This window comes from Bufo bufo, chromosome 2, assembly GCF_905171765.1.
Source record: "Bufo bufo chromosome 2, aBufBuf1.1, whole genome shotgun sequence".
Classification (NCBI taxonomy): domain Eukaryota; kingdom Metazoa; phylum Chordata; class Amphibia; order Anura; family Bufonidae; genus Bufo; species Bufo bufo.
In genome coordinates this window covers 585285179-585313095 of record NC_053390.1, presented here as the reverse complement: position 1 = coordinate 585313095, position 27917 = coordinate 585285179, and the positions used below count along the sequence as shown (strand labels likewise).

At 39.7% G+C, this 27917-nt stretch overlaps 1 protein-coding gene across 2 annotated transcripts; it reads right to left on the bottom strand.

Annotated features, from left to right (window-relative positions):
- Nucleotides 1–27761, bottom strand: TET2 (tet methylcytosine dioxygenase 2). 2 transcript variants are annotated; one of them, XM_040418241.1, is made up of 9 exons: nucleotides 24756–27761; nucleotides 23746–23836; nucleotides 22076–22169; nucleotides 18732–18940; nucleotides 18464–18614; nucleotides 13786–13875; nucleotides 13498–13635; nucleotides 11172–11529; nucleotides 1–6289 (listed from the first exon to the last, which is right to left on the bottom strand). In XM_040418241.1, the coding sequence occupies exons 1-9, from the start codon at nucleotides 27718–27720 to the stop codon at nucleotides 4929–4931; spliced, it is 5457 nt and encodes a 1818-aa protein (XP_040274175.1). In that variant the 5' UTR covers nucleotides 27721–27761; the 3' UTR covers nucleotides 1–4928. The 2 variants fall into 2 exon arrangements, with proteins under 2 accessions (XP_040274175.1, XP_040274176.1); XM_040418242.1 differs by having other exon boundaries at nucleotides 1–6271.
- Nucleotides 27762–27917: the final 156 nt, after the last annotated feature.

The following is a 27917-nucleotide window of genomic DNA, read 5'->3' as shown; positions in this document are numbered from 1 at the left end:
AAAAATTCATAGACTGTTAAGATCAAATTTAGGGTGTGAGATAAAAGCTTTTATGTAACAATGAGAGTAAAATGTATATGAAATAAGTAAACCAATCATCAAGAAGTATTAATACCTCCACCAGCTTAGTATCATGAGCGAAGTGTGCATTAAAAGGGGTTTTATGGTACTTAGACATTGATGGCCTATCCTCAGGACAAGTTGCAATCAGCTGTTTTGAACAGCCACCAGCACTGGAACCAGATTCACAAGGATCCACTCACTGTGTAGTGGCAATGCTGGAATACTGCAGCTCAACTTCCATTCAAGTGAGCTGAGCTGAAGTAGGCGAGTGTCAGAAGCTACACAGTCAATGAAGCCTTCCATCCACCGCATACATTCTGGCATCAGTGGCTGATTGGTGGGGTGCCGGTGTTGGACTTTCACCAATCTGATATTGATGACCTATCTTGAGGATAGATCAATAATATTTAAGTTCCAAAAATCCCTTTAACCTTTTAATTACTCTAAACCATCAGGGAAGCAACTTATTCAGTGCCCTAGACCACTAGGGAAACATGCCATTATTACCCTAAACCACCGGAGAAGCAAACATTAGGTCCTTAACTTTTCTAGATCCCAGGGAATCATACATTAACTGTTCCGCCCCCCTAGATTAACTGTTCCACCATTGTAGAAGAAGAATGTGACATTGACCTCTCCACTGCCCTAGATCACCAAGGAAGGTGGCATTGACCCCTACACTAGATCATAAGGTAAGCTGATGTTAGCCCCTTCATTATCGTAGAACACAGGGAAGTCTTAAACTAGTCAAACTTTTTTTTTTTCCTAATTTTACGGTATTCCAGTGTAAACCTGTGTGTTTTATAGTCTGGTCCATCTTACAGTCTGAAAAATATGGTAAATGGTTATCATATATTAGGTTACTTCTAACCTCGTAGATTTTAAAGAGTGGGCCTATGTAAGTCCAAGGTGGTAAATTAGAAACATCTAAGTAATCTTACTTGATGTCTGCACCGCCATATATTTTGCAGTTAGTAAACAACCCTAAATAAGTTCAAACGTATGAATACATCTAGTTATCTGTGTGCTGAAACGTTGTAGCTGTGATGCAGATGTACTACTTAGCCAGTATTTTCTGTGATAGCTTATTGTATTCATATGTAAACTGTGACATAAAATTCAGCATTGCATAAATGAAATATTATTCTCAATAAGAAACTTTGGTAGAAAAAAAATATATAAACTACCTATAAATATTCTAAATCCTGAAAGCCTTGCAATATCCTAAAATGCACCATTGGTTATAGGGACATGTATTCTCCCAAGAAAGTCTACACTGCAAAATTAATTTAATAAAAAAAGCCAATTGTGATAACGTTATTGATACATGCATCTACTGCATTCATCTCTAAACTTCCAGCTCAGTTCCAGCAGGATTAATGTGCTGTCACAAAACACATGCCACCATAGTATAAAATCTAAACAACTTCACTGAATTCAAGACGATTTTGAATGAAATTACAAATTATAAATGAAGTACTAATTCATTTTTCTGATTTCTTAAAAACATGATGTCTGCTTTTGCTCCTGTTTTCTACATGCGTCTAACAGAATTCATACAGTTAATATTTTATACATAGGTTTAGAGATGACAGTCAGTAAGTCCCACTGGAACACAATAAATATAGATATTTACAACAAAATTAAAATTAAAATTAAAACTTGTGTAACAATTTTTAATAATGGTTTTGGTGGTTGTCTGGAAGTGTGCAAGTAAAAGTAAAAGCAAGTATATGTATACAGCTCACCACTATGTTGTGTCAAGAGATTAAAAGCCATGCAAATGACTGCAGATGGGAATACAGGGTACATACATTTCTGTATGTTTGTACGTGTGTTAAGACAATGTTTTATAGTGCTGCAGGCTGCTTGTAGAGATCTAATTACTTATACTGCCATATTTTATCCCCTGTGTTTGTCTATTAAACTTTAGCTACTAGAACTAAGACAAGCCCTTCAAAACATTATGGGAGAAATGTATCTGTTGATTTGCAGTGATATGAAGATTGGCAAATTGTGGCGCACACTGATTTTTTGCACAAAAAGTTAGTGCTGCTCTCGTCATTTTTTGGATGGAATGATGGATGGAAAATGAGCATGGTTAGCTACGTTGATTAGGTGTACACAGATTTATCAACTGCAACTTTTAAAAGTAGGCGCAATCTTACCCCTCTAGAGGGGTGGTAAAAAAATAATAATAAAGTGTATCGCTAAACAAAATAGTAATTTGTAAAGATGTAAATTTAGCTCAAATTATATCATCGCAGACTAGCTTAAAAAATTACTGCGATTTCTTTGTAGAAATAACTTAGCGCTATACTATAGAGAAATACCTCTATATATAGGATAAAGCACTATTTCAGGTAGATTCCACCTATCTGTCCACTATGCTCATGGTCATTTCTACTGTATAGTAATGACAGTACATCATATTATGTTTTACTTCAGTACAGCACAGTCATAGGAATTTAGAGATAGCCTGGCAGCAGTAAGGAGTTTCACTGTCAATAATCGTTGTTATGGGAAATTCAAGGTGGATAAGCCCAGGTTACAGACAGAACCAGTAGAGTTGGATTAAGCACATGACAACATGCAATTAACCTTAAAAAAAGGGTCAAAAATATGTATTAACAAGCAAAAAGTAAAACAAAAGGACATGTAGAGTAAGGATTCATAAAGTTTCTTTAATGCAAACCTAGAGCCAAAGAAATTAAATCTCAGAGATATTTATGAAAAGGAACATTGGGTTCTTCTTGTAGCTAGAATTATTAATAAGACTGTTTAATGGATGTGAACTGTATGGTTCAAAACATCTCATGCTAGCCCTGGTGCAATATACATATATCACCACATTAAAACACAAGTTATAGTAATGTAAATAGTGTGGTTAAGATAAAAAAAATATATATATATATTAAAATAATCTGTATGGAGAATTTATTAATGATTTTACACCAGTTTTCTGGTTGCACATTTTTGTACAAGGCCTATTTTGCACAAAGAATGACACCTATTCCCCACTTTATGCCACGCTCAACTCTTTTCTAAAAAGTTGGCAGGGCTTGGACAGGAGGGTGTGGTTTTAAGATAACCTCCGCCAGAAAACTGGTGTAAGTTAAACCTGAAATCTACCCCATCGCTTACATGGAGTAGATTTCAGCTTCTGGTGCATCCTGTACCAGACGAGAGTATACTAAGACAGGTGTATAAAATGTCAGTTTTAGTATATTTCTCCATTATTTCTTTTGCCTTTAGCTAAAGACAAAACTGCCCTAAAAGTACAGCTACTCTGAAATCAGGCATGTGCATCATTAAATAAATAAATTCATAATATTAACATATTAATCAGAATAATCAGAATAATCTTTAGGGTGCATTTACATGACCATATGTATTTTGCAGTCCGCAAAACATGGATCTGCAAAAAATATGGATGACGTCCGTGATGCATTTTTTTTTTTGCATTAGATTAGGAACAATCTGCTCTAAAACTTCTCATACTAAGAATCATATTACTCCTATATGAACACAAGAACAATACTTTTTTTTTTTGTACTGTTGTGTATTTGGCTTAGGTTAGCACCAAAGAATACTTTAAAGAAGCACTCCTACAAAATGTTTTATTCTCTGTCCCATTAGAAAGGTACATGATTTAAATTGTAGTGCAGGTAATCCTCTTACTGGTGGCTGTATTTGTGAGTTATCCTCTCCCTTCTGGTCCTCTGCTGTGTCGTGTGACCAAGTCTTCAACTGATACAGTCTACTGTGTAGACAGGAAGTCAGTTTCTCTACTCATTCCTTTAAGACTGCGAATGAACAGAGAAGTGGCCTTCCTGTCCAGACCGTAAGATACTGTGTCAGTTGGAGAGTCAGAATTTTGATCACGTGACACAGCAGAGGACCAGAACAGAGTGGTTCAGCAACCAGTAAAAGTATTTTCTTTCATAACAGCTTACATCATGTGCCATCTAACGAGCCAGATATTTTTTGCAGATGTGCTTCTTTAAGGAATAAACCTTCCTCCTGATTAATTTAAGAAAAAAACATAGTATATACAAATAATTTATGCAATGCAGGATATAGTGGGTTATATAGTAGACTTTCATTCGTGATCATTAAATGTTATGAATTGTAAATTAGTATGTGACAGAATATATATAAAACAAACCAATAAAATGTATGTAAAGGTGTACTTTTTCTCTCATTTTTAAAATGTGTTTAATTTATGTATGCTCATTAAATGATATTAATCTTTCAAGGCATTAAGCATTCATAGAGACCCACATGATAGCACCAATTTTTCTAAATGTCCAAATTTTTTCAGTGTTTTCTTTAAAACAATGATCTGTGTATCTACATCCCTTCAGTACACTGGAGGTCACTATTAAGCTATTATAACGTAGGTTAAAAAAATTGTAATTCCAGTATCATTTAGCACATTAAGAAGTCAGCACCGCAAGGTCTTTGTAAGATTCCTGATGTTGTTATACTACAGCAAATTTATCTCTGGCTCCTACTGACATTTTTTAATATAAAAGTGGTCAAAGATGTACAATGCTCTATGGTCAAAGATAAAAAATACTATTTTTCTTCATCCAGTAAACCTGTTGATATCTGTTGAACACCTTTGCATAGGGTGATTGTATTCTTTGACATACTCTGTGACCTGTTAGTCAGAGAAGATATATATGATGGTGCCGATACCTTTTCTTGGTTTTGCTGGTATTCTCTCGCACAGATCACATTTATGTTTAGCTAAATACTGTCCCCTCTCAGTCACAGCATTCCACACAACCAATGAATGAATGAACAAGCCTATCAGAAAATGGTGCACCAATCTGAAATATGTGAGGTAACCCAACAGACTACATGTATCTGTTGTAAGGACCTGTAACCCGTGTTAAGGCGTATGGAGATGTGGTGACTTGTGTGTCTGTGGTCATTGACATTGTCCTCTGTGTGAGCGTTTTGATGAAACGTAGATAAGTTGGTTCAGCAGGCTCATGGGTTGGTTCAACAGGTTCCCGTTTAGCCTTTTTATTGTAAGATTTTGGAGCAACATAATCTGGACCATACCTTTCACAGTCCTCTTCTTTTTCCCTGGCTTTGCCTGCCATCTTTGCTTCCCACAATGCTAAGCCATGCTTTGGCTCATTCATGCTTTTATGTTGATAAAACACTAATGATATCCTAGTAGGGTGATTCCTATTTGGATTTTTTAAAGGGGTTGTTGCGTGGAGCTCACGCTTTGCACATTCAATGAGAATTGAACCATGAGTTGGGGCCACTGCCACACCTCCTATATCAGGATCTAGAAAGCTTTGCTCACTGTCTGACCACACTTCTTGTGGGTCTTCTTGGGAAGTTGCTGAGGCCTGTGGTAGTTTTTCCTGAACATTAGCACCATTAACTCGACTGAGACCTCCCATTGCAGTTCTGTCATCATTAAGACTTGGAAGCATTTCAGGTATCCCATTCATTACATGTGAATGCATGTCACTATTTTTACCATGAAGGTGCAGAGGTCCTGCTCTGCCTCCCATGGATGCATTGGTTTCATGAGCCCGGAAGGAGTGTGGAAGAGGGTAATCACCATTCTTACTCAGAGAATTGTAATCAGCATTACTAAGGTTGGGGTTTTGCTTTGAGACACCTTCAATCAAGTGATTATCTCCTTGATGCACAGGGTAAGGGTTAAATGATCCCATGGGGTCAGAGTTTGGTTTCAGATTGCAGCTATTAAAATCTTCAACTTGTGTGCTTTGGTTTCCATAATTCATATATTTATTGTTTGCAAACCTCTGCTGGTACAAGGACTGAACTGGAGGCATGCTTAAATTAGCCGCTGGATCTTGGTTTTTAAACCTGTAAAACATATGATGTTGAGGTGGAGTATAATGACTTAGATATGGAGGACAATTTTCCATTGGAATATTTCCATTACATGGATACGGAGGACATGGACTACTTTGATTTAAAGATCCTTGGTAAGGGTTCATTGGTGTGGAGGCACAGGAAACTGCTGAGTTTGGAGGAGCATGAAAAAGATCCATGTGATTAGAGCTTGGGAAATTGGAGGCGGCATTCTGATAAGGGTTGGCCGGGTTAGAGATTCTTGCATAAGGGTTGTTTTGATCTGCCGTAGGAAATGAATTAATGGGGTCTGCGTGGCCAATATTAGGAATGGAGCCCGGTTGCATGGTTTGTCCTGAAATTCGCAAAAGATCTGCAATTAAGAAAAAAATTTATAATACATTTGCTAAAATAAACAGATTTTTAATTAACATTATCATATTCAGTATGAACACTTTTAAGAACTGCGTATTCGCATGCAATGATATTTCACCAAAGAACCAATCACCAGTGTGGTTCAAAGCTATATTTAATAGTCTTAATAACAGTTGTTTAATATCTTTATCAAGTGAAATTGCAGAAGGCCTTGATGGTAAGGTGTGTCTTTTTGCTGATGACACAAAGATTTGTAACAGGGTTGATGTTCCTGGAGGGATACACCAAATGGAAAAGGATTTAGGAAAACTAGAGGAATGGTCAAAATCTGGCAACTAAAATTTAATGTTGATAAGTGCAAGATAATGCACCTGGGGCGTAAAAACCCCAGAGCAGAATATAAAATCTGTGATACAGTCCTAAGTCAGTATCTGAGGAAAGGGATTTAGGGGTCATTATCTTAGAAGACTTAAAGGTAGGCAGACAATGTCATAGAGCAGCAGGAAATGCTAGCAGAATGCTTGGGTGTATATAGAGAGGCATTACCAGTAGAAAGAGGGAGGTGCTCATGCCGCTTTACAGAGCACTAGTGAGACCTCATTTGGAGTATTGTGCGCAGTACTGGAGACCATATCTCCAGAAGAATATTGACACTTTGGAGAGAGTTCAGAGAAGAGCTACTAAACTAGTACATGGATTGCAGGATAAAACTTACCAGGAAAGATTAAAGGACCTTAAAGAGGACCTTTCACTACAATAAAAAATCTAAACTAAGCATACAGACATGGAGAGCGGCACCCAGGGATCTCCCTGCACTTACTATTATCCCTGGGCGCCGCTCCGTTCTCCCGGTATAGGCTCCGGTATCTTCATATGTTTGGCTCAACTGGGTGGAGCCTGCCGGCGTCTCCTTCTCCCAGGCTGAAGTGCTGGACAATCGCAGCGCTCAGCTCATAGCCTGAGAGTTTCTTTTTTCTCTCAGGCTATGAGCTGAGTGCTGCGATTGGCCAGCACTCCAGCCTGGGAGTAGGAGACGCCGGCAGGCTCCACCCAATTGAGCCGAACATATGAAGATACCGGAGCCTATACCGGGAAAACGGAGCAGCGCCCAGGGATAATAGTAAGTGCAGGGAGATCCCTGGGCGCCGCTCTCCATGTCTGGATGCTTAGTTTAGATTTTTTATTGTAGTTAAAGGTCCTCTTTAACATGTATAGCTTGGAAGAAAGACGAGACAGAAGGGATATGATAGAAACTTTTAAATACATAAAGGGAACCAACAAGATATAAGGGGAGAGAATATTTAAAAGAAAACTGCTACAAGAGGACATAGTTTTAAATTAGAGGGCAAAGGTTTAAAAGTAATATCAGGAAGTATTACTTTACTGAGAGAGTAGTGGATGCATGGAATAGCTGGTAGCTGCAAATACAGTGAAGGAGTTTAAGCATGCATGGGATAGGCATAAGGCTATCCTTCATATAAGATAGGGCCAGGGGCTATTCATAGTATTCAGTATATTGGGCAGACTAGATGGGCCAAATGGTTCTTATCTGCCGACACATTCTATGTTTCTATGTTTGTTACAGAAACTCAGAAAATGGCCCACATTTACTAATGTGAATATGCCTAGATTTTGTCTTGCATTGTGCCAAAATGTGGCACAATTTGGTTCCTCAAAATTTAGAGAAATTATCAGCTCCTAGCCTAACAAGGGAAAAATGGTGTGTCTTTTTGGGAAAGTGAGTGTGACCTAATATGTGACATGACATTCTGCACCAAAATGGCAATAAAATTTTGGCATAAAAGTCTGCCTCAAACTAAGCCAACTAATAGTTGGTGTAAAGTTAGACAAAAGTGTCGAACGAAGTACCAAATTTATCATCCAGCATAAATTTCTTGCATGTCTAGACTGCCTAAGATTATGCCATCTAAAGGATTAGTAAATCTGCCCCAATGTGCTCAGTTTTAGGGCTTATGCACACGACCATTGGCTGTTTTGCAGTCTGCAAATTGCAGATCTGCAAAACATGGATACTGGCCATGTGCATTCCGCATTTTGCGGAACAGAACGGCCGGCCCCTAATAGAACAGGCCTATCCTTGTCCTATAATGTGGACAAGAATAGAACTGTTCTATAATTTTGCAGACACCACGGAATGGACGTGTGGATGTGGACAGCACACAGAGTGCTGTCCACATCTTCTGCGGCCTCATTAAAGTGAATGGGTCCGCATCCAACCCGGAATAAATGTTGATCGGATGCGGACCCAAACCATGGTTGTGTACATAAGCCCTTAAATTGATAATTGATAATTCTGAAAGAACTTACCAGGACTGCACCAAAAGTTAAAACAAAATGGACACTCAGAATCAGTTATGGAAAAAGGCTTTCAAGTATTTTTGTTGTATTCTTATGATGAGTAACAAGAAGAATGGAATAAACACGCCTAATATAGCTTAATTAAAAGCAGATCTGTTCTCTTATATTGCCATGCCTGAGGGCAGAACAGATTAGAAGCACAGTGTAATTTGGATTAGCATACTTTGGTTTAATAGCCTTCCCTGCTTGAGCATGTAGACTGTACAAGGAAGGATGTCAACCATCACATAGCTATCTCTGTAGCGCAGACCCATATATATGTACTTTCTGGTGATTTTATTGGAGAAGGGACTTACTCCGACAAGATTGGGACTGCTGCTTATTTCACATTCCTGAGATCACACAGAAATTTTATTTTTGTTACATACAGTCAGGTCCATAAATATTGGGACATCAACGCAATTTTGGGCTCTATACACCACCACAATGGATTTGAAATGAAACGAACAAGATGTGCTTTAACTGCAGACTGTCAACTTTAATTTGAGGGTATTTACATCCAAATCAGGTGAACGGTGTAGGAATTACAACAGTTTGCATATGTGCCTCCCACTTGTTAAGGGACCAAAAGTAATGGGACAATTGGCTTCTCAGCTGTTCCATGGCCAAGTTTGTGTTATTCCCTCATTATCCCAATTACAATGAGCAGATAAAAGGTCCAGAGTTCATTTCAAGTGTGCTATTTGCATTAGGAATCTGTTGCTGTCAACTCTCAAGATGAGATCCAAAGAGCTGTTAATATCAGTGAAGCAAGCCATCATTAGGCTGAAAAAACAGAACAAACCCATCAGAGAGATAGCAAAAACATTAGGCATGACCAAAACAACAGTTTGGAACATTCTTAAAAAGAAGGAACGCACCGGTGAGCTCAGCAACACCAAAAGACCCGGAAGACCATGGAAAACAACTGTGGTGGATGACCGAAGAATTCTTTCCCTGGTGAAGAAAACACCCTTCACAACAGTTGGCCAGATCAAAAACACTCTTGAGGAGGTAGGTGTATGTGTGTCAAAGTCAACAATCAAGAGAAGACCTCACCAGAGTGAATACAGAGGGTTCACCACAAGATGTAAACCATTGGTGAGCCTCAAAAACAGGAAGGCCAGATTAGAGTTTGCCAAACGACATCTAAAAAAGCCTTCACAGTTCTGGAACAACATCCTATGGACAGATGAGACCAAGATCAACTTGTACCAGAGTGATGGGAAGAGAAGAGTATGGAGAAGAAAAGGAACTGCTCATGATCCTAAGCATACCACCTCATCAGTGAAGCATGGTGGTGGTAGTGTCATGGTGTGGGCATGTATGGCTGCCAATGGAACTGGTTCTCTTGTATTTATTGATGATGTGACTGCTGACAAAAGCAGCAGGATGAATTCTAAAGTGTTCCGGGCAATATTATCTGCTCGTATTCAGCCAAATGCTTCAGAACTCATTCGACGGCGCTTCACAGTGCAGATGGACAATGACCCAAAGCATAGTGCAAAAGCAACCAAAGAGTTTTTTAAGATAAAGAAGTGGAATGTTATGCAATGGCCAAGTCAATCACCTGACCTATATCCAATTGAGCATGAATTTCACTTGCTGAAGACAAAACTGAAGGTAAAATGCCCCAAGAACAAGCAGGAACTGAAGACAGTTGCAGTAGAGGCCTGGCAGAGCATCACTTGGGATGAAAACCAGCGTCTGGTGATGTCTATGCGTCCCAGACTTCAGGCTGTAATTGACTGCAAAGTATTTGCAACCAAGTATTAAAAAGTGAAAGTTTGATTTATGATTATCATGTCCCATCACTTTTGGTCCCTTAACAAGTGGGAGGCACATATGAAAACTGTTGTAATTCCTACACCGTTCACCTGATTTGTATGTAAGTACCCTCAAATTAAAGCTGACTGTATGGACCTGACTGTAGCTATCTCTGCCTGTGCCCACTCTGCTGAAGCCTGGCATAGCATATGGATTCTGAAGCACAATAGGCACCTAAACTTCAGGTGTCTAATTCACTGGAAAAATGTTAAAAAATGAAATATATTAGAAAAATTTATTCTATGGCATTTACAATAAGTTTTAATAATGTATATGGAAAGACTTAGGTACATTTCAACTTGTCCTTTTTAATGGCTTTTGGGTTAAAGGCTATGGATACCTACGGGGCAATTATTTTATGATTACATTTTATTCATTTTGGGCTAAAAATATATTTTTTTAATTGGTCTTTATTAAAAATTGTCAGCAGATTTTGTGATGCATTCGGTTAAAAATCAGTCTATTTCCAGACTGTTCCTCCTGAGTTCTGTCAGTTCCGAAGCCGTGAGGGACAGTGTTCACATAGACTGATTGTTTAGCCACATGTATCACAAAAACTTCCGATTTTTTTAATTTTTAGCTTGAACTGAGTAAAATGCAATCTTAAAAAAATTGTCCCGAAGGTGTTCATTGCCTTTTATTGTCAGTTTAAAGTTTGCTACATCTGGATTTTCTGAAATAAGTGGTTTCCTTACCTGCAAGCTGTTTTTCATGGTTAGCTATTTCAGAATGTGCATTCTTGTAACGAGAAGATTTCTCTTTTTCACCTTTGCCTGGGCCATTTTCTGAGTTTGCTGAGAGTTTTTCAGCTGCTGCCTTCTTGGCTTCCATCTTCTTTTGCCGACAGGTTTTCACGGGCGCTGCCAGCATTCTCACTTGCCTGCGGAAAGAAGTTAGGACCTGGATAGCACCTGTTCTTTTCTTCTCTTCCTGCACCTCTGTGCTGCCAAATTCATCCACATTAGAGACTTTATAAAGAGGTAAAACGTGCAGCTGCTCATCCTGGGGAATTTTCCCAGTTTCACGATTGTCTTCTCTGGTTAAAGTGCAAACCTGAAGGGCATTGGGAAAATAAGATTATGGCATGGAAATAATTTGCAGAGTGATTTTTATAAATACATAGATGGATTCGACTCTTCATAAAATATAAAAAAAATGTTGATAAGAAATCCTTGTTAATAACCTACAGTGAGGAACAGAAGTATTTGAACACCCTGCGATTTTGCAAGTTCTCCCACTTAGAAATCATAAAGGGGTCTGAAATTCACATTGTAGGTGCATTCCCACTCAGAGACAGAATAAAAATAAAAATTCAGGAAATCACATTGTATGATTTTTAAAGAATGTATTTGTCTTGCACTGCTGAACTTAAGTATTTGAACACCTGAGATAATCAGTGTTAATATTTGGTACAGAAGCCTTTGTTTGCAATTACAGAGGTCAAACGTTTCCTGTAGTTCTTTACCAGGTTTGCACACTGCAACAGGGATTTTGGCCTACTCTTCCACACAGATTTCCTCTAGATCTGTCAGGTTTCGGGGCTGTCGCTGAGCAAGACAGAGTTTAAGCTCCCTCCAAAGATGTTCTATTGGATTTAGGTCTGGAGAACCTTAATATGCTTCTTACAGAGCCACTTCTTGGTTATCCTGGCTGTGTGCTTCGGGTCGTTGTCATGTTGGAAGACCCAGCCTCGACCCATCAATGCTCTGACTGAGAGAAGGAGGTTGCTGATTAAAATCTCACAATAAATGGCCCCATTCATCCTCTCCTTAATACAGTGCAGTCATCCTGTCCCCTTCACAGAAAAGCACAGAAAAGGATTATGTTACCCCCCCCCCCCCATGCTTCACAGTAGGGATGGTGCTCTTGGGATGCAACTCATCCTTCTTTTTCCTCCAAACACGACAAATGAAGTTTAGACCAAAAAGTTCTACTTTGGTCTCATCTGACCACATGACTTTCTCCCATGCCTCATCTGGATCATCCAGATGGTTATTGGCAAACTTCAGACGGGCCTGGACATGTGATGACTTCAGCAGGGGAACCTTCTGTGCAATGCATGATTTGAAACCATGACGGCGTAGTGTTCTACCGACAGTGACCTTTGAAACTGTGGTCCTAGCTCTCTTCATGTCATTGACCAGCTCCTCCCTTGTAGTTCTGGGCTGATTCCTTACCTTTCTTATCATCAGTCATACCCCAAGAGGTGGGAACTTGCATGGAGCCCCAGTTCGAGGGAGACTGACAGTCGTCTTTAGCCTCTTCCATTTTCTAACAATTGCTCCAACAGTTGATCTATTTTCACCAAGCTGCTTGGTAATTGCCCTGTTGCCCTTTCCAGCCTTGTGGAGGTCCACAATTTTGTCTCTGGTGTCTTTTGACAGCTCTTTGGTCTTGCCCATGGTAGTAGTTGGCGTCTGACTGACTGTGTGGTGGACAGGTGTCTTTAAAGAGCTCAGATAGGTGCTACTAAGTTAGATTAATGAGTGGAGTACAGGTGGACTTTTTAAAGGCACAGTAACAGGTCTTTAAGAGCCAGAATTCTTGCTGTTTCTTAGGTGTTAAAATACTTATGTTCAGCAGTGCAAGACAAATAACTTCTTCAAAAATCATACAATGTGATTTCCTGAATTTTTATTTTTATTTTGTCTCTCAGAGTGGGAATGCACCTGAGTGGGAATGCACCTACAATGTGAATTTCAGACCCCTCCATTATTTCTAAGTGGGAGAACTTTCAAAATCGCAGGGTGTTCAAATACTTCTGTTTCTCACTGTATATATATAGATATATATATTTAGCAGGGGGCAAATATATTTGTATCACAGTCTGGCACAGGTCTATTACACATGTTTTTTGAGCATCATTATATTTACAGATACATTTGAGTTTCTGGTGAACGGAAGGCCAGAGATGCAACTAGTTTATTAATAGGCATCTTCCTCTTAATAAACTAGCCGCATCTCATTCCAGCGTACAGGGGATCAAATCTCCCCCTGTCCAAACATTAAAGTCTGACTTACCAGTGTGCTGCCATTTTGCATATTGTGCAGATCTCTGTGGGAATGAGCGCAAAAGTCCAAACAAGTGGTAACTCCTGAGAAAGGGCGACCTTCCTTTTTGCCAAGTCGGCAATCTGGGGCCCTGTGCTCATGCTCTATCTACAATGTAATGAGAATCTATTAGTGAGAAATCCTTCTGAAACAGAGAACAATTAATATTGCTCATAAGTTGTGTGTAGACCTGTGTGCATATCCTTTAATATGTGTATCCTTAAATAGTCAACTCACCCATAATAGAATATTACATACCTGGTTATTATAGGCATCTGGTGCAAGCTTCTTGTAGATTGGTGCTATCATGGTTGACAAGTTCTGAAGACTGTCTTCCAATTTCTCTTCCTATATTAGATCACATAAAATAATAAATTCTGTCTTAATGTTTTCAAAATTGCTTATTGCAAGACATGACTTTACAGTTAAGAAAAAATGTTGATAATTAAAAATCAAAAGGTATATTTCATAGATCCTCAGCTTAGAGGAGTATTCTGTGAAACAGTGGACAGGGAGATGAGTCATGAAGAGGCCCATCGTACATTAAATAAGTCTCTGAGATGAAACCAGTTAGCAGGTTGGAAACACCAACAAGCCATTGCTGGAGCCTGTCACTCTGATAGCGTCTGAATCCACAGCGACACCACACTTCTACCATTTTGTAGATTTCCCGCTGCAGGAAACTAGCAGCTTTAATTCTCACCAAAGCATGGGATATACAAAATAGGACCATTAGCGTGTTTCATTTTTCCAAAGATGTGATTTTCTTATGACTTTGCTTGCGCCCCGAAAGAAGATTGGATAATATTTAGAGGTTGCACACATTGATCACTTTAATTACTACTCTCACTCCTGTACCTAGGAGGTTGGTCTAAAAACAACTTCAGTTTCAGGATCCCAGGGGCTCTGCATCAAGCAAGGTGGATGGCCAAGGCAATATATGCACTTAAAATTGTCCTCTTCACTAAATAGTTGATTGTTCCTCAACGAGAATTGAAATGAATTGAATGAAACAGGTTGCACATTTTGTCAGCTTCATATATTTTCGCTTTTTGCACGAGGTAATTGTAATTCGATGGGCTCCAAAGAATGATTTGGATATGCTACAGCTTCTGAGCACTTACCCAGATGCAGATGTCAAAAAAAGTGCTCTCACAGTTGCTAAGAGACACCTTTGGTATCTGTCAGAAACAAACGTAGGTTTGGCTTTTTTGGACGAACGTATTACTCAGGCTGTTAAGGAAAATATGACTAAAAATTTAGAAACCAAACCTGCAAAGAAAAAGGAAATGAAATGATTAGAGGGTAAAAACCTAGTTTTTGAAGGAAAAGACCTGAGCGATTTTGTTACTTTGAATTGTTTGGGATCCACGACGTGACAGAATACTGCAGTGATTCTCTAAGAAGCCATGTGAACGCTCTTAAGGTGGTCAATGATAACTCAGAAAGAGGAATTGCTCTGATAAAAAAAGTTTAACAAATCGGTCAGGGACGTACAACTAAAATAATTCTTGTTGAGGGTAGTCGAGCATCACAGAAAAGTCGTCACCAAGCTAACAAAATAAGGGATTGCATCATTCAAAGCTGATTAATATAACACATGTTTTGCCTACCTATTAATCTTCGTGTCTAGTTTTAATATTATTTTAAGTTTGTGATTTATAGTTTTCCCAATAAAAGTAATTAACATTGAAAAATCATATTTTTTGCCTACTTTTACAAAACTGATCAAAGTGTGCAACCTCTAAATATTATCCAATCTTCTTGATATTTGGCATATATATCTTTTACAACACTCAGACTTGGGGCATAAGCAAAGTATGCAAAGATTTTACATTAAATTTTTTTCCATTACAAAATGAAACACCCTAAGGGCCATAAATGGAGTAAAATGCTACCTGCTGTTTAGGTGGCATCATTGAACACTAGCAGTTAACCTGACATACTGTCAGATTAGGTTGTTCATTCCAAGTCATACAACCCATAATCACAAATAGATCTATGAACAATATCTGGCAAATGCATAATACACTGTAAGTGTGGATGTCATTTGTAATAGACAGTGCTCACAGTTTTTTCATCTAGTGGCACATTTACACATTTCAAGGTAGGGTTCTATCTTCTGCTATAAATAATTCCAGGAATTAGTTTCCTTACAGACATATCAGTCAAAAATGCCTAGTAAATATACACTGACCAAAAATATAAACACTTTCGGTTTTGCTCCCATTTTGCATGAGCTGAACTCAAAGATCTGTCTAAATCTGTGTTAGTGAGCACTTCTCTTTTGCCAAGATAATCCATCCCACCTCATAGGTGTGGCAAATCAAGGAAGGTGCTGATTAGACAGCATGAATATTGCACAGGTGTGCCTTAGACTGCCCACAATAAAAGTCCACTCTGAAATGTGCACAGTTTTGCCTTACTGGGGGGGGGGGAGAAACCAGTCAGTATCTGTTGTGGCCACCATTTGCCTCACGCAAAGTTGATCAAGTTGTTGATTGTGGCCTGTGGAATGTTGGTCCACTTCTCTTCAATAGCTGTGCGAAGTTGCAGAATATTGGCAGGAACTGGAACACGCTGTCGTATACGCCGATCCAGAGCATCCCAAACATGCTCAATGGGTGACATATCCGGTGAGTATGCTGGCCATGCAAGAACTGGGATGTTTTCAGCTTCCAGGAATTGTGTACAGATCCTTGCAATATGGGGCCGTGCATTATCATGCTGCAACATGAGGTGATGGTTGTGGATGAATGGCACAACAATGGGCCTCAGGATCTCGTCACGGTATCTCTGTGCATTCAAAATGCCATCAATAAAATGCACCTGTGTTCGTTGTCCATTACATACACCTGCCCATACCAGAACCCCACCGCCACCCTGGGCCACTCGATCCACAACATTGATGTAAGCAAACCGCTCACCCACACAACGCCACACACGCTGTCTGTCATCTGCCCTGAACAGTGAAAACCGGGACTCATCCGTGAACAGAACCCCTCTCCAACGTGCCAGACGCCATAGAATGTGAGCATTTGCCCACTCAAGTCGGTTACGATGACGAACTGCAGTCAGGTCCAGACCCCGATGAGGACGACGAGCATGCAGATGAGCTTCCCTAAGACGGTTTCTGACAGTTTGTGCAGAAATTCTTTGGTTATGCAAACCCATTGTTGCTGTAGCTGTCCAGGTGGCTAGTCTCAGACGATCATAGATTTGAATATGCTGGATGTGGAGGTCCTGGGCTGGTGTGGTTACACGTGGTCTGCGGTTGTGAGGCCGGTTGGATCTACTGCCAAATTCTCTGAAACACCTTTGGAGACGGCTTATGGTAGAGAAATGAACATTCATTGCACGGGCAACAGCTCTGGTAGACATTCCAGCAGTTAGCATGCCAATTGCACGCTCCCTCAAACGTTGTGATATCTGTGGCATTGTGCTGTGTGATCAAACTGCACATTTCACAGTGGCCTTTTATTGTGGGCAGTCTAAGGCACACCTGTGCAATATTCATGCCGTCTAATCAGCACCTTGATATGCCACACCTGTGAGGTGGGATGGATTATCTCGGCAAAGGAGAAGTGCTCACTAACACAGATTTAGACAGATTTGTGAACAATATTTGAGAGTAATGGGTCTTTTGTGAATGTAGAAATTGTTTCAGATCTTTGAGTTCAGCTCATGCAAAATGGGAGCAAAACCGAAAGTGTTGCGTTTATATTTTTGGTCAGTGTATAGAACTTACAAAGAACGCATAGCTCTTAATATCATAAAAAAATGTCATTACTAAATAATAATGAATAAAAAATAATAATTAAAAAATTCATTAAAAATATAGTAATGGATGAATTTGTTAATATAACAGGGCATATAACAGTACTGCCAATCGTCAGAGAAAGGGACTTGTACTTCCTAAGGGGTTAACCACTTTCTGCAGAAATTTCAGAAATTGCATATTGTGATGAGTACAGGCATGTGAAATTTTAAAAGGGGTCATTTCTTACCCCTAGATGCAAATTAAATCCCATACACCCACAGTGCACGGCTCCATATGACCACCTCCCTGATTGCCTCTTCTTCTGCTCAAATACAGATTATGCTGCCTAAGTCTGTGTATGTGCTGAAGGCTTTTGGCACTGGTGCGCAAGAAGATGCAACTGGGAAGCAGTCAACTGGATAAGGCATATGACTGCTTCCATCTTGAGAGCCATGGATACAGCAGCTACCGTGTCCATTGTTTACATGTGGGACCCATAGTCTGAAGAGCGAAGGGCTTCAGCCAGCATTCTGGGATAAATATTGACTCCTTTTACAATTTCACATGCCTGTACCTATCGGATGAGGCCATTTTTGAAATTTCATCAGAAAGTGGAGACCCCTTTTAAGCACTGATGGTAAAGCTAGAAACAATTGTACAAGACTATGAATTCTATGCCGTGCATGTACTGTAGTTATTTCCATTATAATAAGAATACATTACATTACAACAGGAAACAACATAATGGTATTGAAACTCAATGGAGAAGTTTGTCCTGCCTGTGGATACTGGCAATGCTTGTTTTGCAGTACTTAAATTTCAAAAGCTATAAATATATTGTTGTGTAATGTGACAACTGTTTTCCCATTTGAACACTACATGATACATATCTGCTTTTACTATCATAATGATAGGGTCCCTTTACATTGGCCAAGGATGGGACTGCCCACAAGCAATAACTTAATATGGGGATTAATGATCGCAGTGACGATCATTTATTCCAATACAGAAGAAATGACTGATGCATGTAAATTCAACTGTACTTCAGCTCAACTATTAGGAATAAATGGTTTGTTCCCAGGTAAAAGAGACAATAAAATTTAAGCCCCTCGTGGTTCTTCACAACCAAGTTTTTCTAAATTTGTTCTGTTTAATATGCAAAAAAGAGACACTTACCTCTCTTGGGTCATCACAAAGAAGTTTGAACTTTCTGGGTATTTTACTTCTAGCAAACTTGCACCCATTGTAGTACATACTCCAAGAGCACCCAAAAGAAAACGAGGCACCACAGGTATCAGGGTCCAGCCCCTGGCATGCACAGGTACGCCTGAATAATATGAAATCTTTTAATTGGTTGTCATGTAAGATTATTAAATTCATTGACTGCAGCTATAGGCAAGAAAATAGGTTTGTTTGTTTGTTTCTATCATTGCATCCCACTTACTCTTCATTAAGAGCACAACGTCTGTTTGTCAAGGTTCCATACTTCCGAATCGTTTCGGTGAGTTCAGTGTACATCTTATCTGCTAAGGTTGTTGATATGCCTTCCCAGACCAGGATCAAAATCACTATCACAGCAGTTTCACATGAGTGACCTGCTCGTTCTCGCACCAAACACAGCATTTTCTCCTCAAGTCCACTTCGACGAATGACCTGTCAACAAATGGGCAAGCTTTGTATGAGCCAAGGGAATTCATAATATAAAATAGCTGAATTGTAGAAGCACATTTTCTAGTTTTTACATTTTACCAAAGCAATACATCTGAATATATAAGGCAGCACAATTATTACATGAGTATAAATATAGCAGTACAACTAGATGTGTGAGAGTCATTAGACCAATTTTACTATATTAAGGTCCATTCACACGTTCGTAGTGTATTGCAGATCCGCAAATTTATTTAAATCCCAAACCCTGCAGTATACATAATGACCCCTAGCATTAATAATGTTTTCCATAAAGGCCCCCAGCATTAATAATGTCCACCATATTGGCCCCCAGCATAAATAATAAGACAGAAGGACCTGATGCTTCGAGCATGATGACGTCACCATGGTGGGAATGTCAGGTCCTTCTGTTTCCTGTGAGGAGCGAGTGTCCTGGCACATGCAAGTGGATGAGGTGAGTGTTTTTTTTTTTAACGCCTGAAATGCCATTTTCCAATAGTGGACTCGTTTTTAATGGCCGTTAAACGGGTATACTACTGACTAAGCAGTCGTTAAAATCAGACCCATTGATTCCAGTGGGATCCTTCTGGCTATGAAAATGACCATAAAAAAAGTGTGAATGTAGCCTTAGTAAATCTGCCCCACTGTCTTTAACCACTTCTCAGCAGATTCACTAAGCTAAATGCACCAGAATTTTATTTCTGCCAATGAACGGCCACACGTTTTACACCACGTTTAATATGTGTTTTAGACACTTTTTGCATCTTGCTCAACAAGACATATGGCTAAGTTAGTGGGAAGGGTCATGTCTTAGGATGCGCCATCATGCACTAAAATTTTGGCACAAAGTAACCAACCAGTAGGTGGTGTAAAGTTAGATAACAGTGTCTAAAAGTGCACCAAATTTATAATCTGGCATCAGCCACTGTGATAATTTAGGTGCAACCTTAGAATATCTAGTTTCTAGTAGGCTGCTCAGACATAGAATTCCGGGAATTGGCCAGACAAAAACAATTGCATGCAAATCCCAAATTTCTGCATATTTGCCTGGTATCTGCCAGACTCTATTATAGCTAATGGTGGCGGTGGGCGTTCTGGTAACATCTGGCAACACCAGTTCCAGAGAACTCCGGAAGGCCGTGCTCTGCTGGCCCACAACTGTGAAACTAGCCTTAGTAAACCTGTCTCAATCATCTATAATTGCAGCACTATTCTGTCAAGCAATATCTGTAATAGAAAATATATATGTATGAAGAGGAACGTTAAAACAAAATAACAACTCTTTATTATTGTGATGCTAGTATCACATAATAAAGATTTGTTATTTTGTTTTAACGTTCCTCTTCATACATATATATTTTCAATTGCGTTACTGAGGACGTATATTATAATATCCATATTCATTATCGTCAATATCTGTAATATCCCAAAATATTTTCCCCCTTTGTAGAAGATCCATATTGATATCCACTGACTAATGGTGAGCTAGTTTTTTTGTACACTGCTCAAAAAAATAAAAGGAACACAAAAATAACACAACCTAGGTCTGAGTTAATTAAATATTCTTCTGAAATACTTTGTTCTTTACATAGTTGAATGTGCTAACAACAAAATCACACAACAATTAAAAAATGGAAATCAAATTTTTCAACCCATGGAGGTTGGATTTGGAGTCACACTCAAAATTAAAGTGGAAAAACACACTACAGGCTGATCCAACTTTGATGTAATGTCCTTAAAACAAGTCAAAATGAGGCTCAGTAGTGTGTGTGGCCTCCACGTGCCTGTATGACCTCCCTACAACGCCTGTGCATGCTCCTGATGAGGTGGCGGACGGTCTCCTGAGGGATCTCCTCCCAGACCTGGACTAAAGCATCTGCCAACTCCTGGACAGGCTGTGGTGCAACGTGACGTTGGTGGATAGAGCGAGACATGATGTCCCAGGTGTGCTCAATTGGATTCAGGTCTGGGGAACGGGCGGGCCAGTCCATAGCATCAATGCCTTCGTCTTGCAGGAACTGCTGACACACTCCAGCCACATGAGGTCTAGCATTGTCTTGCATTAGGAGGAACCCAGGGCCAACCGCACCAGCATATGGTCTCACAAGGGGTCTGAGGATCTCATCTCGGTACCTAATGGCAGTCAGGCTACCTCTGGCGAGGCCTCCAAAGAAATGCCACCCCACACCATTACTGACCCAATGCCAAACCGGTCATGCTGGAGGATGTTGCAGGCAGCAGAATGTTCTCCACGGCGTCTCCAGACTCTGTCACGTCTGTCACATGTGCTCAGTGTGAACCTGCTTTCATCTGTGAAGAGCACAGGGTGCCAGTGGCGAATTTGCCAATCTTGGTGTTCTCTGGCAAATGCCAAACGTCCTGCACGGTGTTGGGCTGTAAGCACAACCCCCACCCGTGGACGTCGGGCCCTCATATCACCCTCATGGAGTCTGTTTCTGACCGTTTGAGCAGACACATGCACATTTGTGGCCTGCTAGAGGTCATTTTGCAGGGCTCTGGCAGTGCTCCTCCTGTTCCTCTTTGCACAAAGGCGGAGGTAGCGGTCCTGCTGCTGGGTTGTTGCCCTCCTACGGCCTCCTCCACGTCTCCTGATGTACTGGCCTGTCTCCTGGTAGCGCCTCCATGCTCTGGACACTACGCTGACAGACACAGCAAACCTTCTTGCCACAGCTCACATTGATGTGCCATCCTGGATAAGGTGCACTAGATGAGCCACTTGTGTGGGTTGTAGACTCCGTCTCATGCTACCACTAGAGTGAAAGCACCGCCAGCATTCAAAAGTGACCAAAACATCAGCCAGGAAGCATAGGAACTGAGAAGTGGTCTGTGGTCACCACCTGCAGAACCACTCCTTTATTGGGGGTGTCTTGCTAATTGCCTATAATTTCCACCTGTTGTCTATCCCATTTGCACAACAGCATGTGAAATTGATTGTCACTCAGTGTTGCTTCCTAAGTGGACAGTTTGATTTCACAGAAGTGTGATTGACTTGGAGTTACATTGTGTTGTTTAAGTGTTCCCTTTATTTTTTTGAGCAGTGTATTTATTTATGTATTTGAGTCTCTCAGTATATTATTCTTCATCCTGCACATTACTTACCCATTTTGCAATTGGACATCCCTGAGAGCTCTTTCCTTCTTTCCCTGTATAGATAACTTTTTCGATCCTGATGGCCTTGCCCTTCTCACCAAACCTGAGAATGAAACCTACAATTAATGCAAATATTCACACATTTGGAATGGAGCGTGTGTTAAAATGGTATAGTATAGAATGGAATCTAGAGAAACTAGATGATAATATCAATATTCTACTCAATGCACCTAATCTTATGTGTTTCTAAGATAATATTATAGCTTTATAAAGATTGGCTGTTTTCATTGTGCATACTTTTGGGATGACAGAAAGGTTAAAGGATACCTATCTTTTAAAAAAAAAAAGCTTGACATTTTATAATGTTAGAAGTGATAGGCTAAAATCTGGATGTTCTGGTCCCTATTGATTACTAAACCAAAGAGCTAGAAGAGCTCTGAAAAAGGCTGTACCCCTTCATTTCTCAAAGCCCTGCATGGCTCTCTTTAGAAAATGCAAAAGGATTGCAAAAATGCTGTGGGATAAAATCTGCAACTTTTTCCTGCTTTTTCAGAGTGCTGAGAAAAGGGGGCATGGTGTGGGCGGGGAAGCAGGCAGGCCGGCCGGCCCGGCTCATTTATCATTTTCCATGCCATTTATGCAAGGGAGCAGGTGTAGATTTAATTCTGTCACATGGCCTGCTGGAGGAAGCGCTAAACTTAGCCTTTACATAACTTTGACGCTTCCTCCAGCAGCACAGAGGGACTTAAGTTTTCCACACTGGTCTTAATGTCCCCTATATGTGTATTACAACACATTCCACTCAAGTTATGTTCCTTTGCAATAAAATGAAAAATGTCAAGAGGTATAGGAGGAAATTTATTAAGCTTTGCACTCCAGAATTTGGGGTTTGAATAGTAATTTTGTACTTATTTGCACAAATTTGTGCCACTTTTTAAAAGGGTTGTTCCACGAAAAATTTTCTGCCATTTTCAAGCCAGCACCTGGATCTGAATACTTTTGTAATCAGATGTAATTGAAAATTTGGTATAGCCACTGAGTTATTCAATAAAATCTATCTGAATAGCGCCACCTGCTGTTTGTCTTTTTCTTATTTCTCTACCCTGCTCACTGAGATGATGCTCAGTTTCATCCTTCAACTGCCTCCTGAGCTATGATAGGGCAAGAGCTGTAGCAGAAAGGACATGCTGCTCTGAGCTGTAGCAGAAAGAACACGTCCTCTGAGTTGCCAGCTTGAAATAAATCTAGCAGAAAAATTGGAGCAAGGAATGGGGAGATCTCTGGATCCATGTGAGGTACAGAGCTGGTTCTAGCTTTGTTAGAAAGAGATTGTTATGTACTATATGATCTATCTGATTTCAATTTTTGACCTTACTCATGGTTTAACCACTTTAAACACCATTTACTCCAGGTTTGAAAAGTGAGGGTGGTTATATGCTAATTTCACTCCAGATTTATAAAAACAAAAGTTGCAACCTCACTCCTGTAAGGGGATGGCATAAAAACTGCTAAACAAAAGTGTTAATTTTAAAGATGCACAAATTTAGCAAACTTGTGTGATTTGATAAATTTGAGGCATAGTACTCCAACGTAGACTCAAGGTAAACTGACTTCAAATATTACCCAAATGATCAATTCCCCCCATAGTGTTTGTTTCTTAAAATTATTTAAAAAATTACCTCTCTTCCAAAATCTCTCTAATAGCTGCCACATTCGGTCCAGCACCAAGATGTGTGTAATATGGTCCTTCATCTTTTTCTATGATTTGATCTGTTCATAGAAAAAAATTTAAAAAAAGGTAAGGTTTTCTGTGCAAAATTTTAAGCATTTGGGTTTTTTCATAGGTACATTAAAAATCAACTGGCTCATGAAAATGTAATGGAAATTGTCAATTTCCATGGGCACAGTTCAGCAATATGGCTTCCATTTATAATGGAATCCACACCTATGTGCTAGATCCATTATGTAATGGATCCTAATGGCACCTTCGTTGACTTATAAAGGGGTTCCATTATGCTTTCTATCAATTTGAAGGCCAGAATAGCGCATCATCCTGGGCCATCCTTGCCACCAAATGTGACAGAGCCTCCAACAGCAGACTAATGCATACTGCTATTATCAAAATTCCTCACCTTACTAAGCAAAGTAATCCATAGTAAAGCAGGAAGCGCTAGAAACATCAATTCGTATGGCTTCCAAAAGTACACGTTTCTGCTTAATGAGGACCTGTCACCTCTCCTGACATGTCTGTTTTAGTAACTACTTACATTCTCCATCAAATAAGAATTCTGGAGCATCTATTCTTATTAGTCCATACTATTTCGTTCACAATTTATTTATTTTTTGCTAGAAATTTGTTAATGGTGACAGGTCCCCTTTAAACAAAAGACAGACTGCCATAAAACAGCAACCTGTGTTCATAGGATGATTTCAAATGGGAACAGTGGGGAATTTTGACTTCACCCAAGTTTCCATGCCTAGTTTTGGAAACCCTTTCACTTGTAAAGGGAGTGATTCAGATTTTTTCTCATAAAGATGTACTTGTATGCACCACAATCACGTCATTAAAAAAATGAGGTGCAAGATAAAACAATTAATGGCCATGATTCTAGCGTTATGAAGTTAAGATCATTAGTCAACGCAAATTGAATTATATCTATTAAATCTTCAATTGTGTTTGATCACTTACCTACACAGCTACATGATGGAAAATCATACTGAGTTTTCACAGGCGTATCCAATAGATTTTTAATAGGGGTTCCTAGGAGATTTGTAGGGGATTCTAAAAAATTATTCAGAGCAGATCCTGCTGCTCTTTTCGTTGGGGTTTTTTCTTGTGGATGGTCTAGTGTTGAAGAGTTAGTGTGTGTAGTCAGAATTGTAACGGGGCCTGAGGACTCCACCTTCATGTTCTTGGACGATTTTATGGTAGACACATGATGGTGAAACAATGATTTACTCGGATACTGTTTCAGTTGTTGTTCCATTGTTTCAAGAATACTCCTTTGTTGTAGGTGTTGAAAATGCTGAATCTGTGGTTTGATTGTTTTTTTCCCTGTTTTGCTTTCATTGGGTGTTCGCATGCAGACAGACTGTGAGCTGTTCTCCACTTTGACAGATCCACGTGGCGGGGAAATTTCAAGTTTGGTTTGCTCCCTGCGCTGAAGTAAATGATGTCTTAGAGCAGCATGCTTTGGAATACAATTCATCTGATTTGCGAACTGAGGATGGTATCCTGTTTGATCTCGCAAATGCTGAGCAGCAGAATTACTTTGTGGTAAGTATCTATTCTGGTTTACTAGATTTTGTGGGGTTGACCTTCCCTGTGTCATGTGGTTAGGGTTTAAAATGGGAAGGTTGCTGTTGATTTTCTGCTCTTGATAACCATGCTGATCTTGGGATCTGCTAGCTTGGTAATATTGCTCAATAGCTTCTGCTTTAACTTTTACATGATCTTTACCAGATTCCAGGTTTTTGGATCCATACTGATCTTTTCTATTTGAGCCAGGCAGAACTTGATTAAAATTTAAATTTGTGTTGTTTGAACCATGTCTCAGTTGCCCCTCGATATCTTGAGTGGAGAGATGATACTGATGCATATTCTGGTACTGATTGGCTGCTTGAGAGCTTTCCTCCATTTTTATGTGATTCTGTGGACTTGCCCTGGGTGGAGTGTTGTTGTAGAGCGATTGAGAGTGAAAGTGTGGTAAATGCTCTTTGACCATGTTAAAATCTTGATTTTGTCTCTGAAAGTGTGGGTTTGGATGAAACTGTGAACTTTCGGACTGTTTTGAATGCAAAGCCTGTTGGTGTAACGGCTGTATTATGTTATGTGGAAATTGTTCGCCTTCAGATGTTTGTAGGTTTAAGTGCCGTTTTAAAGGATGGTCAAATGTTTGCTCAGTTTGCTGCTCTGAATGAGAGGGCAGGAAAAGCATAGAGCTGTTTTTCTGTTCATAGGACTGCAGTTGTGTATCTGTGCCCGCTCCTTGGGATAAGTGCTTTTGGAAATTTAGCTGCTGCCCATGAGGTTGAAGTGGTGATATTCCTTCCCCTATGTCCTCACTAGCTTGTCCCCGATTCATGTTGCCCTGTTTTCTTGTATATTGCTTAAGCTTCTTTTGACTTTGTGACTGTGAAAACATAAGTAATCTTAGTAAATCCTCTGAAGACTGTGAATTTTCCTCCTTCAGACAATGATTTCTTCGAAAATCTTTGAAGTTTGATTTAAGAAACGGTCTTCTTTGCTCCATCATATCCATAGCATCTCCTTCCATCCCATTGCGTTGATCACTCCCTTTTTGTGAATTTTGCTCTTTTAGCTTTTCTGGATAGTTGTTAACTGTACAATTTGTCTGCCCATTGTGTTCTTGGGGTGGATCTGTTCCTGATGAGCAGTGTAGAGAAGGCAGCCCAAGAGTGGGTAATGTCTTACTGTTCTGAGACTGCAAAAGAGCTGGCTGAGAGATCATTCTTGGATCAAATGGTTGACATGATTCATTATTTTGTGAGTGTAATAAATTATCACTACATAGGTTTTGGGAGGTTTTGTAGCTGTCAGTTTCTTGGGCAAACAGTAACTTATTCAACTGCATTAAGGTAAAATGATCTCTATTGAAATCCTCAGAAAAGCTGTCATTAGGTCGATTAGTGATGCCATGGTACGATGGATTTGTAGAAACAGCAACTTGTTCTGAGCACACTGGGCGCCCAGTATCATGTGCTTCACAATTTCTTTCATTTATATTTTGGGAATTATAATTTGGTGCCTCTTGTGGAAGTGGTTTCTGTTCTGGTATGTGAAGTGAAAAGCTTCCTGGTTTCATGGCTGGCTCACTGCACTTGTCACCATTGGGAGCCTCAGCAGTCATAGCACCTGGCCCTTGAGACAGCACCAAGTTCAAGGATAGTTGGGAAGTAATCTGCCCTGAGGTATGTGGTGAATGATTTGTCTGGGGAGACACATCATTGCTAGCATCATTTAGAGTTTTAATGGCAACAGTGTGAGGGGTGTTATTCTGCACTGCCAGAGAAACCTTTTCAGGGTAATATTGAGAACATGTTTTCTCCAATAATTCCTCATGTGTCAACTTCAAGGAAGAGGCAAAAACAGTAGCACCATTGGACAATGGAATTGTCTCATCTTTCTGATACAAAGCATTGTCATTGTTTGGGGAATTAAGGTCTTTGTTCTGCTCATTGGGAACCTGAGCATGTTCATTTTCATCTTCTTCTGTTCTCACAGCTTTGTCTTTGCTACAAAATTCAGAAACTTCTGGTTGGATGTGTTGTCCATTTATTTCTCCCTCATTTTCTCCATTCACTTCTCCAACGCCTTTGACTTTTTTCTGCTGAAAATACTCTGCCAGCAAAGGTTCACTAAGCGTGCGCTTTATTGCACCATTATGTAAATTTGGATATACTCTGTTTTCATGTACTAGGTCAGAGCTGTCCTGGTTTCCCTTCATGTGTGTGACACCATAGCTGTTCTTGGTCTGTAAACAGCTGTCTCCATTGACTTGGGCTTGGGATATTTCAGTTGGCAGGCTCCCATTTTGTAATTTTGCTGGATTGTTTTGGCAAGCAGGTGATGGATTTATTAGTAATTGACTCAATGTACTTCCCTCATCATGGTGGCTTCTTTCTTCTTCCATCGGGCCTGCTCCGGGGCCATCCACAAGGCTGCCCTGCAAACACGTCTAGAAGAGAATAAAAGAAAAAAAGAAAAACATTTTTAAAAATGTCACCATTTACTAAATGTATAAATTGATATAGATATATATATATATATATAGAGAGAGAGAGAGAGATATTAGTCCCACAAATTATACTTACACTTTTAGCATTGATT